Here is a 12,705-nt window from a genome sequence, read left to right as displayed (position 1 = left end):
ACTAAATGTGTGAAGAACAAACATTTAAATCTCTAAACTAACTTCCTCCTCACTCTTTACTACTCCGCTGATTTTGACATCATCCAAGAATGATCAACCCTCCTACATTCAAGTCTAAGTTGTTTATATATACCTCCAACAGCAAGAACCCCAAACAGCTGATAGTGTGCAACTCCAGCAGGACACAGATGAGTTGATGGAGTGGGTAAATACCTGGCAAACAAGCTTCAATGTAGAGGAGTGTTAGGCTTTGGCATCAAATGCAGACATTTCTATAGAGTCACAGACATAGAGTCATAGATGTTCATAGCACAGAGAAAGGCTCTACAGCCCATGAGTCTGCACTGGGCAAAAGCAGCTACCTAACTATTCTTATCCCATTTTCCAGCACTTGGCTCATAGCCTTGTATGCCTTGGCATCGCAAGTGCACATCTAAATATTTCTTAGATGAGGATTTCTGCCTCTACCATTATTACAGGCAGTGAGTTCCAAGTTGCCACTATCCTCTGAGTGAAAAGAAATTCCTCACATCCCCTCTAAACTTCCTGCGTCTTACCTTAAATCTATGCTCCCTGGTCACTAATCCCTCCACCAAGGGCAAAAGTCTCTTCCTGTCTACACTGTCTGTGTCCCTCATAATCTTATACAGCTCAAACTTGTCACCCTCAGTCTCCTCTGCTCAAAGAAAACAATTGTATTCTGTCCAATTTTCCTTCATAACTCAAACTCTCCAGTCTAGCCTATATCCTGCTAAATCATCTCTGTACACTCTCCAATGCAATCAAATCTCTCCTATAATCTAGATTCCAGAGCTGCACACAAGACTCTAACTGTGGCACAACCATCCCTTTATACAGTTCCAGCATAACCTCCCAGCTCTTAAACTCCACACCTTGGCCAATAAAGGCACTTGTACCGTAAGTCTTCTTTGTTTGCCTGTCCTGCCACTTGAAGGGACCAGTGGACATGCACACCAAGGTGCCTCTGATCCTCAGTGCTTCCAACGGTCCTATTATTCATCAGTTATCCCTTATCTACTTGTGCTGCCCAAGTGCATCTCTTCACACTTATCTGGTTTGAATTCTATTTGCCACACATAAGCCCATGTGACCAGCCAGTCTATACTCTCCTGTAATCCAAGGTTATCCTCCTCACTCTTTACTACTCCACTGATTTTCATGTCATCCAAGAATGATCAACCCTCCTACATTCAAGTCTAAGTTGTTTATATACCACCAACAACGAGAGCCCCTAGACTCCCAAACACAGAGGGTAGTGTACAACTCCAGCAGGACACAGACGAGTTGATGGAGTGGGTAAATACCTGGCAGACAAGCTTCAATACAGAAGAGTGCAAGGTGAGGCACCCTGGCTGGAAGAGCACTGACTGAAATTGTAAGATGGGGGCACAATTCCAAAAGGGTGCAGGAGCAGAGAGACCTGGGTGTACATGTGCACAGACTTCCAAAAGTAGCAGGACAGGCAGAGAGCAGCAAATAATGCTCACAGTATCTCTAGATCCATCAATAAAGGCACAGAGCAAGGAGGCAATGCTAACACCATAGAAGACAGCAGTCAGAGCCCAGCTGGAACACCATGTACAGCTCTGGAGGTCAGCCAATAGAAAAAACATGAATGCACTACAGGGAATGCAGAAGCCATCCATGCAAACTCAAGAAAGCCTTTTGCAGTTTTTGTTTCCTCTAACATTGGTTTCCAAGTCACAATTTATCTGCACTAATTATTTCTATTGCTGTGTGGGTTCCAGTTGTGACAACAGCTCACAAGTTGTTACAATCAGACCCTGGGCCAAGTTCTCCAAACTGTTACGGCTCCAGATCGCATACCACAAATTGTTAAGTTCTTGGGTGAGGAGAGATGACCTGGCTCCATTTCTTTATTCACATACCCTCTCAATTAGTTGCAACAAAGTTAATTTTAAAAGGCCGCTCTTCTCTTGTGGAATGCTTTCTCCCAGACCTAAATCTATTTACGTTTTAAAAGGTGCCAATTTAACCAGGCTTTCTTGAATATACAAAATGAGTGAGAATATTGATTACTAAACAGGAGAAAAATACTACTGTAATACACATGCACATTGAATATAAGTTAGAGGTGAGTCAAAACAAAATCCAGATAAGTCTCTGAATTATTTGTGAAGAACAGATGGTGGAGCATTACATTGGAGGTTACCAGTAGCACTGCTGCTGTCAGGTGAACAATCACCTTTATGATCTTTAGGTTTTGCACATTGATTGAATTACTGTAATTCTGATGCTTTTCGACCATGATTCAATTCCACAATGCAGGGTGAGAGAGGAGAGAGCCCTTTGTTGTCCTGTTTCCTCTTTAACTGCTTTGCAGTACTTTGAATTACAGAGGGTCTTTACCTGCCTCACAGGGGTAACAAAGTGATAGCTCTTCAACTGTGAACTTAACAGCACATTAACACTCTGAGAGCGTTCAGTTCCACAGGCCCACTCCAGTAGAGTTGAAAGTTGCTTTTTTTAGTAGCCATCCTTGTGTTTTCTAAAAGGTAGAACACACATGTCTGCAAGGGGTGGCTTTCTGCTGAGAGGGGAGGGATATTTAGCCTCCTCAGTATCTCTTCTTGTGAAGTCTGTCCCTGTTTGAAGTAGCTCTGACAATTTACATGTGTGACATTTCATCGGCTTCACACAGGACATTGCTGACAGTCATTGAATTTAAAATGCAGCTTTTAAAATTTTCTGTGACAGACCTCCTGATTAAACCTGAAACACATTTTGGAAATAAAAGTAAAAAATGTTTATAAATACTTTGGGCTCTGGTCCATTGTCATAATAATTTAGCCCTGTAACAAAACAGTAAAACTACTGGACAAGTGCAGTCCACCAGAACCTGGCTTAACGATCGGGTGAAATGAGTTTAAATACCATTATGGCAGCTGACAGATTCAAATTCAATAATTAATGCTCATAAATAAAAGAATATAAGTAATGACTGTGAGTAATCACTGATATTCTGCAGCAAATAGCTCACCTTCTTCATAGCAATTCACCCAGACCCACCCCAGCATTTCCCATGGCTAATTCACCTAGTCTACACATTCCTGGACTCCACTGGGGCAATTCAGTATAGTCAATCTGCCTAACCTGCACAGCTTTGGACTGTGGGAGGAAACCCATACAGACACAGGGAGAACATGCAAACTCCACACAGTCAGCCACCCAAAGCTGGAATTGAACCCACGTACCTGCCGCTGTGAGGCAGCAATACCAACTACTGAGCCACCTTGCCACTCCTTGCTTGGCAAATCCTTTACACCACCTACAAGACAACGTTGGAATAGCCTAGGGTTGGCTCGATAAGTCCAGCTTCAAGAACACTCCAAAGAATTCAACAAAAGAAGACAAAATGAGTCAAGCGATGGAACCCCCAACCACCATCAAACTGATGCATCAACTATGCAGAAAGGCAACAGTATCAAGTACATGGGATCACCGCCATCTGCAAATTCCCCTTGTTGTGGGAAAAATCATCAGCCTTGGAGTCAGAGTCGGGGTTCAACGACAGAGTTTATTGTACAGGGAAATACCGGAGCTCCGGGGAGAGAAAGACCCCAACAGCACAGTGGTCAGCTGTGATTCTTCTCTCCACCCGGAGCACATGTCAAGATACTTTTATACATTTTGTAATAATAGGTTAGCGATGAGGTTATTGACTTTGTAACATGGTTTGTTTATGGTAAACATTGCAGAATCATTAATAATTTCAGTGCAGTCATTGTCAGTACCAGCGCAGCCTTTGTTAACTTCAGCACGGTTGTTGTCAGTTTCAGCGGAGACATTGTCAGTTTCAATGTCTGCGCGAAAGTCCATTGCTGTAGTAATGGGCGCTAATCACTCTTCCTGAGAATGACAATTACTGCAGCCCTGGCTATTACCACTCTGTATTGAGTCCGTATCAAAGTGTTCGCATTTCTATCAAAGGTGTTGACTGGACCCAGACACTTTGGTGGGCAGTGAACATTACTCACGTGTATTCTTAAACCCACCCGCCTTAAACTAATCAACTAGGTTGTGAGTGCATTGTGCTGGCATTCTGGTGGCCCCAGGCAGTGTCTGTATTTGCTCTGCTGTTTCTCTCCATATTGTGGTCTGGTGGCCATCTCGTGTGTCAGGTGGCCAACTTATGGCTCAGCGGCCATCTTGTGTGCTTGTGTACCTAGTGTCACCCTGCCCCATGCTATCTCCCACTTCACCCTCCATAAAATATCCCATGTTAACTTCGAAATATATCATCATTCCTTTATGGTAACTGGTTAAAATCTTGGCCTAAGGGTACTGGTATCATAACAACTACAGCAGTTCAAAGAAATGGCTCAACATCAACCTTTCAAGGGCAGTTGGAGATGAGCAATAAATGCTGGCACAGTCAGCATATCCATAACATTTCAATGAATAAAAACATTAATAATTCAGCTACAAGCGAATTATAATGCAATGAAAAATAGCAATTAAATGTGTTTAAATGTACATAAAATTATGATAAAAAGAAATGATAAAAAAGAAATAAACATAAAACTGTTGAATGTATTTAACATAATTGAACAAAATATTACCCCAAGGGATTATACATCACTTTTTAATTTCCAGATATCTTTATGTGCATCATTTTACATACAAATAGTGTTACTGAGGAACAAATATATGCTACAAATTCAAAATTCAAGCATAGTTATCTAAATTTGGCGTTGTTTCCCCACCCCATATGTTGAATAATTTTTAAAATTCCAATATTGTGTGAGGGCAAGTCACAAAGACAGTTTGTCTTTAATATCTGACTATGAGCAGTCACCATGTTTGTGTTTTCCATAAATTCTCAGTGTAACCATTATCGTCAAGTCCAATATTTAGTACCATTTCCAGCTGTTTTGAGAAAGTGGTGGTGGGTTCTGTTCTGGAGGAGGAGGCTCCAAAAAATCACCATTCTCATTCAAGGGTCAACTCAGCATATCAGAGTAAAGATAAGGCTGAAGCATTCACAACCATCCCCAGCCAGAAGTGCCAAGTGGAAGGTCCCCAGAATCACAGATGCCAGTCATTAGCCAATTTGATTCACTCCATGTAATATTAGGAAACAGTGGAGGTATTGGATACAGCCAAGAGTATGTGCCCTGATAACATTCTCCACGTGCTCCAGAACTCGCTGCACCCCCAGCCAAGCTGTTCCAGTTCTGCTAAACACTGGCATCTACCCAACAATATGAAAGATTGCACAGGTGCGTCCTGTACACAAACAGCAGGACAAGAGAGTCATTGAGTAAAAGTTGAACAGAACCAACCATACAATGTAAACTACTGTCATTACAAGAGCAGGTGAGAGCTAGGAGGTTTTCAACAAGTATCTCACCTCCTGACTCTACAACATTTATCCCCATCTATGAGGCATAATGTTCAGGTGTGTTGGAATCCTGCCTAATTGCCTGGCTGAGTGCAGCTCCAACACTCTAGAAGCTTGACATCATCCAGGACAAAGCAGCCCACTTGATTGGCACCCCATCCACAAGCATCCACTCCCTCCACCACTGATGCTTAGTAGCAGCAGAGTGTACCATCTACAAGATGCACTGCAGAAATTCACCAAGGCTCCTAAGACAGCACCTTCCAAGCCCACAATCACTTCCATCCAGAAAGACAAAGGCAACAGAATCATGGGAACACCAGCATCTGCAAGTTCCTCTCTAAGCCACTTACCATCCTGATTTGGAAATATATTGCCATTACTTCAGTGTTGCTGGGTCAAAATTCTGGAACTCCCTCCCTAATCGCATTACAGGTCCACCTACAGCAAATGGACTGCTGCAGTTCAAGGTGGCACCTCACCATCACCTTATCAAGGGCAATAAGGGATGGGCAATAATTGCTGACCTAGCTAGCGACACCCACATCCTGTGAATAAAGAAAAATAAAACTGCCACAAGCCATGATCTGATGGTGCCTCACATCAGGACATCTGTTATTTAATGGAGTGATATTGATACATGCCTACTAGGTTCACTTCAGAGAGAGATTAAGAGTTAATCATATTGATATGGAACTGCAATCCACGTGATGTAGATGTACCCACAGTGTAGATCGACAGGGAGTTCCAAGTTTTTGACCCAGTGTCAATGATGGAACAGTGATTTAGCTCCAAGTCATTATGCTATGTGAATTGGACAGAATGGTGTTCCCATGCATTTGTTCCCCTTCTTCTTTGAGGTGGTGGAGATCGTGGTTGTGGAGTGTGATTTCAAAGGAGCCTTCCTGAGTTGTTGTGCAACACATTACTGCCATTGTGCAAGGATGATGCAGTGAGTGACAATTACAGATAATGGATAAAGTGGTGAAGGTCTTCAGTGGCATTGGCAGCACATTCATCCAGACAAGTAGAGAGTACTCATCATATTCCTGACTTATGTCCTGTACATAGGGAGAGCTTAGCAAATCAGGCGACAAGTCACTTGCCACAGAATTTATAATCTTTGATCTGCTTTTGTAGCCATAGTTTTGCACTGGGGGCTATAGGACCTGATCTTTTTTTTCCATTGTTGCTGATGTCTGCTGTGGATAAGAACAGAAAACATTTTTCCCTGCTCCCCCATGCATTAGTTCCCTGTACATCTTCCACATGCCTTTCATGGCTACCCACTATATTGTGTTATTTTGAGAAGAAGGTGAAATGCTGAGAATATAGCAGTCATTTCAGTTATAGCATTTCTAAACTGCAGGGTGTTGGATCTGTATAGCTCTATGACTCTACTAATGCTATTGAAAGTAAAGTACATTATTGCTTAATGGGGATCTCTATTATTTCATTGTGATGGGGAAATACAAGCACACGTTGCAAAAGAGATGAAATACTTGAGAATATTCGGAACTGAGCTGTCATGATTTCAAGTATAAATTGGAATTTAATACTCACTGAATCACTTCAAATTATCATAAAGGTTAGGGGATGTACTTCACATTTCAACAGAAATTACTCCTCCTCCATTCCTCGCTGGCAAGAATATTTTTCAGTGTGAGTAGCTTTAATGAACAGTCTTAAGCCTCCAGTAACCTACATGGCAACCTTTAAACTTTGAAACAGATTTACGTTAGGCCTCCTGGTAATCCAAGAAAACATCTGACATCCAACTCACCTGGGTAATAAAAACCATCAACTTCTGACCTTGCAATTACCCTCTGACCTCTGAGTGCATCCAATCTTCTTCTGTCCTGTTTTGTGGCGTTCTGTACACTGGGACTATGGTTCCTGGGAACATGATGCATGCTTTCTGGCTCCTGCAGAGAATAATGTAGAAATAGAAATCCTGAGACAAAAACAAAATGGTTTTACAAAGGAATAACCTGCCATCTTTATAATTTTGTGAAAGAGATGAAATAAGCATGCCTTCAACACAACTATTTTTATCATCACATTCTCAGGTTCATAAGCCTCAGTGATAGTAGTAAATAGAACGCATACAGTGGATTTCTTGTTTGCAGTCAACTATAAAATTCATTATTGGAGGACGAGGATTAAGGGCATTCAGAAAGACATCTCCATGAATTAAAGTTATTCATAAACAAGGCCATTATCAATGTTGTACATTTACTACAGGCTTTATAGGACAATTTCACCTTATGTTACCAAATGTTTAATAGTTCAAAGTCATTTTATGTCTTCTGAATTAAACAGATAACATTCTCATTGTATATTGTGCATTGCAACTAGGAGGAACCAATGTGGCCAGAATCTAAGAAGCTGAGCCCCAAGGTCTAAGATGTAAAATGCACCAAATGGAAGTTAAAAATCACACAACACCAGGTTATAGTCCAATAGGTTTAATTGGGAGTACTAGCTTTCGGAGCGCTGCTCCTTCATCAAGTGGTTGTGGAGTGCACAATTGTAAGACACAGAGTTAGCCAGCATTAACAGGATAGAGATCCTGTACACAGACCCATACACAAGACTCTATCCAGCCGTGAGAACTGTTACATTGAGGAGTGTAGGAAGCGCATGTCATTACAGTTAAATAACTTCCCTATAGACCCTAATGACATATGGTGACCTTGGGATATCTGGCTTATATGAAGGGCCAGAGTGTATATATGTAGCAAAGCATAAAGAATAATAAGCTGATCCAAAGGTGGAGATAAAACAGAATGCCGACAGCTCTTGTAAAATGTAAGCAATGCTTATCACACTAAAGTTAAAGATGTGCCAAATAAGGACAGATTGGGAAATAAGTAATATTTGAATTAGTTGGCTTAGCAATATAAGGAAGTGAGGACTGCAGATGCTGGAGATCAGAGCTGAAAAATGTGTTGCTGGAAAAGCGCAGCAGGTCAGGCAGCATCCAAGGAACAGGAGAATCGACGTCTCGGGCATAAGCCCTTCATCAGGAATGAGGAGGGTGTGCCAAGCAGGCTAAGATAAAAGGTAGGGAGGAGAGACTTGGGGGAGGGGCGTTGGGAATGCGATAGGTAGAAGGAGGTTAAGGTGAGGGTGATAGGCCGGAGAGGGGGTGGGGGCGGAGAGGTCGGGAAGAAGATTGGAGGTCAAGAAGGCGGTGCTGAGTCCGAGGGTTGGGACTGAGATAAGGTGGGGGAGGGGAAATGAGTAAGCTGGAGAAATCTGCGTTCATCCCTTGTGGTTGGAGGGTTCCTAGGCGGAAGATGAGGCGCTCTTCCTCCAGGCGTCGTATTGCCATGGTCTGGCGATGGAGGAGCCCAGGACCTGCATGTCCTTGGCGAAGTGGGAGGGGGAGTTAAAGTGTTCAGCCATGGGGCAGTTGGGTTGGTTGGTGCGGGTGTCCCAGAGGTGTTCTCTGAAACGTTCCTCAAGTAGGCAGCCTGTCTCCCCAATGTATAGTGGGCCACATCGGGTGCAAGTAGGCGCTACCTCCAAACAGATCCCACCACCAAGGATATATTTCCCTCCACTCCCCTATCAGTGTTCCGGACAGACCACTCCCTCCGTGACTCCCTCGTCAGGTCCACACTCCCCACCAACCCAACCCCCACTCCCGGCACATTCCCCTGCAACCACAAGAAATGCAAAACTTGTGCCCACACCTCCCCCCTCACTTCCCTCCAAGGCCCCAAGGGATCCTTCCATATCCATCACAAATTCACCTGCACCTCCACACACATCATTTACTCCATCCGCTGCACCCGATGTGGCCTCCTCTACATTGGGGAGACAGGCCGCCTACTTGCAGAACATTTCAGAGAACACCTCTGGGACACCCGGACCAACCAACCCAACCGTCCTGTGGCTGAACACTTTAACTCCCCCTCACACTCCGCCAAGGACATGCAGGTCCTTGGACTCCTCCATCGCCAGACCAAAGCAACACGACGGCTGGAGGAAGAGTACCTCATCTTCCGCCTAGGAACCCTCCAACTACAAGGGATGAACACAGATTTCTCCAGCTTTCTCATTTCCCCTCCCCCCACCTTATCTCAGTCCCAACCCTCTGACTCAGCACCGCCTTCTTGACCTGCAATCTTCTTCCCGACCTCTCCGCCCCACCCCCTCTCCGGCCTATCACCCTCACCTTAACCTCCTTCCACCTATCGCATTTCCCATGCCCCTCCCCCAAGTCCCTCCTCCCTACCTTTTATCTTAGCCTGCTTGGCACACCCTCCTCATTCCTGAAGAAGGGCTTATGCCCGAAAAGTCGATTCTCCTGCTCCTTGGATGCTGCCTGACCTGCTGCGCTTTTCCAGCAACACATTGTTCAGCAATATGAGGAACAATGTGAAGAGATATTTTGATTTGTTCACGGGATGAGGGCAGTTTCTGGCTAGGCCACCATTTATTGTCCATCTCTAACTGCCCAGAGGGCATTTAAGCATCAACCACATCACTGTGGGTCTGGAGTCACATATTGGCCAGGCCAGGTGAGGATGGCAGAAGGCAAAGAAAGAAAATGTGGGAATGCAAGTAGTGAGGAGGACATAAAGAGCCAGCAGAGAGATATAGACAGGTTAAGCAAGTGGGCAAAAACTTGGCAGATGGAATATTATATGGGAAAATGTAAGGTTATGCATTTTAGTGGGAATAGAGGAGCTGAATATTATTTAAAATGAAAAAGACATGAGAAAGCTGCAGCACAAAGAGATTTCAAAGTCCCCATATATAAATCATTAAAACTATCATTTAAGTTCAGCAGGTGATAGGAAATGGAATGTAGGTCTTTATTTCTAATGGAATGGAATACAGAAATAGGAAATGCTTCTGAAACTATACCAGGCATGAATATTGTGAACAGTTTTGATCCCCTTACCTGATGAAAGATATACTAGCATTGGAGGCAGACCAGAGCAAGTTTATTAGGTGAGTCCCAGGCATTTTCTTATTAGAAGAGGTTGGGTCTATGCTTATTGGAATTTAGAAGAATGAAAGGCAACCTTATTGAATCATACGAGATCTTAGGAGACTTGACAGGATGAAAAGTTAAATGTGCTTCTGATCCCAGTCAGGTCTGCTCTGATCACAAAAGGCAGCAGAAGCCTTAAAGGAGTACAGAATGTGCAAAGGGAAACTGAAAAAGGAAATTAAAGGAGCAAAAAGGGGAATTGAAAGAATAATGGCAGGTAAAATAAAGGAAAATCCAAAGTTATTTTCCAGGCACAATAAACTAATAGGTAAGGAGGGAAAACGTATCAGCCATTAAGGACCATGGGGTAAACTGTGCGTGGAGCCGGAGGATGTAGGTAGATTTCTAAATGAATAATTTGCGTGTGTGTTCACGCAAGTGAGAGGAATAATGTGGATATAGAAATCAGGGGAAGGACTCTGATGTACTTACTCCCAATTTTAGATGTCAATTTTTCACAAGCCATCCTTCATGAAGTGAAATATTTGAAATCCTTTGAACCCAGATCAGGTTCTGTGTTAGAGTCATTGCTCAAAAATCCTGAAGAAGATTTACAAACCTTTTCTCGAACAGCCTTCTGGAGGTCCAAGGTCTGTTGTTTATATGTATAACCAGTCTGGATTTCATCTTCCAATAATGTAATATCTTCCTGAGCAATAGGCCAATCCATTCTGTCCAATGCTTGCAGTAAGGCCTCTCTGTGGTCTCCAAATGAGATTGGTTTATCACTATTGAACCTTGTCCAAAATGAATGCACACAGAAAAAAAGTAATAATCAAAATCTAAATGTGACTGCAACAAAAATACAAAAGCACAGATTTATAAAGAATATTGTTACTTACTTATCTCGCTCCTCCTGAGATAATGCTCTCCATACAATTAAATTTAGACGCCTTGCAAAAGAGAAAGAAGTGTTGAAAATTATTAACTACTAACAAATTTGGAAGCTTTTGATTTAATGTCAATTCATTAAAGGTAGCACCTTTTTGTATTTAGACGAATGAATGATACTGTTTGAAGCCCAATGTTAACTAGCTTGCAAATGCAAAATAGGTTTCTGGAAAAATAACATTTCAATAAATAATGGTGTCATAAGGTGCTGTATAAACATAAGTGTTGTTGTTGATAAATGATACATCACTGCTCAGATTCCGATGTATCCAACACTACGAAACTCACCAGTAAAGTCATCAATAAGTTACCTTCAAGCTACATTCTTGTACATGAGCATGTACAGAATAAATATTGTACACATTTCCAACACACAAGGGCGATAAACTTAGGATTAGGTGTTCCACAGCCTCACTGGGCAGAGTTTCATTAGAATGGGGGGGGATATAAAATAAGTGGGGTAGCTACAGTATCACTTTCGCACCCACTCCCAAAGTCACCATCAATACACAAGGTGGGTGGACCATGAAACTGGTAAATAAGTAATGAAGGGTGGCTTAGGTTGATGACAAGCGTATTGATCTGAAGGATACACAGTGGACACTATAATACATCTGATGTGAGTGAGCGGGCAGGAGTGAGCAGGCCATTTTTAAATGACATAGACAGTAAGATGAAGGATGGGGTGCACCTAACTGAGTGGATGCCCAGTCCTCACAGCTGAGCTCCACCGTGTGAGGCTATTTGCAAAGTTGCGCACCGTGGGTTAGCTTTGCTGCCACCACCCTCTTTTAAGGCAGAGATCTAAAGGGTTTACTTGTATGGTGTGGCAGAGGAAATCTCCTTGCTGGTCTAACCAGAAGAGTCTCTTGTTACAAACCAGATGTAGTTCACTTAGCGGCACTTTGCTGACTTTAAACCAATTAATGCTGTACCACGACTCAAATTAAATCTCCAAATTAAATTGAAAGTAGAAGGATCCATTTTTTAAAAGAGCTAATGACAAAATTAAGCACAGAATTCATCAGAGTGATAAGGAAGACAACAGGCAAAACTTAGAATTTCAGCAGAATGAGAAGAAGCTTTGGAGTTGTTCTACCCTCAGACCCCCAGCCCCAGACTTCAGTCTCTTTCTGTCTCTCTGGAGGAAGTTGTGCCCTGGGGAGCTGAATGCCTGGAAAGTCCATCTAATTGTGCTGGAGCTCCAGCACAATTAGATGGACTTTCCAAGCATTCAGCTCCCCAGGGCACAACTTCCTCCTGAGAGACAGAAAGAGACTGAAGTCTGGGGCTGGGAGTCTGAGGGTAGAACAACTCCAAAGCTTCTTCTCATTCTGCTGAAATTCTAAGTTTTGCCTGTTGTCTTCCTTATCACTCTGATGAATTCTGTGCTTAATTTTGTCATTAGCTCTTTAAA

General features: G+C 42.8%; 1 protein-coding gene across 1 annotated transcript in view; it reads right to left on the bottom strand.

Moving 5' to 3' along the window:
• LOC122551170 (von Willebrand factor A domain-containing protein 3B-like) overlaps positions 1-12,705 on the bottom strand; it is a 155,457-nt gene that overhangs the window by 30,567 nt on the left and 112,185 nt on the right. Inside the window, exons 20-22 of the mRNA XM_043692794.2 lie at positions 11,240-11,290; positions 10,957-11,134; positions 7,170-7,311 (exon numbers count right to left, since the gene is read on the bottom strand). Of these exons, the coding sequence (XP_043548729.2) occupies positions 7,170-7,311; positions 10,957-11,134; positions 11,240-11,290 (371 nt within the window). The remainder of the gene's footprint in view (positions 1-7,169; positions 7,312-10,956; positions 11,135-11,239; positions 11,291-12,705) is intronic.

Source organism: Chiloscyllium plagiosum, unplaced genomic scaffold, assembly GCF_037043375.1.
Source record: "Chiloscyllium plagiosum isolate Xiang-an unplaced genomic scaffold, Cpla_swu_hap1 HiC_scaffold_6, whole genome shotgun sequence".
NCBI classification, from domain to species: Eukaryota; Metazoa; Chordata; class Chondrichthyes; order Orectolobiformes; family Hemiscylliidae; genus Chiloscyllium; species Chiloscyllium plagiosum.
The sequence above is the reverse complement of the archived record's forward strand: the minus strand, read 5'-3'. Positions and strand labels throughout refer to the sequence as shown.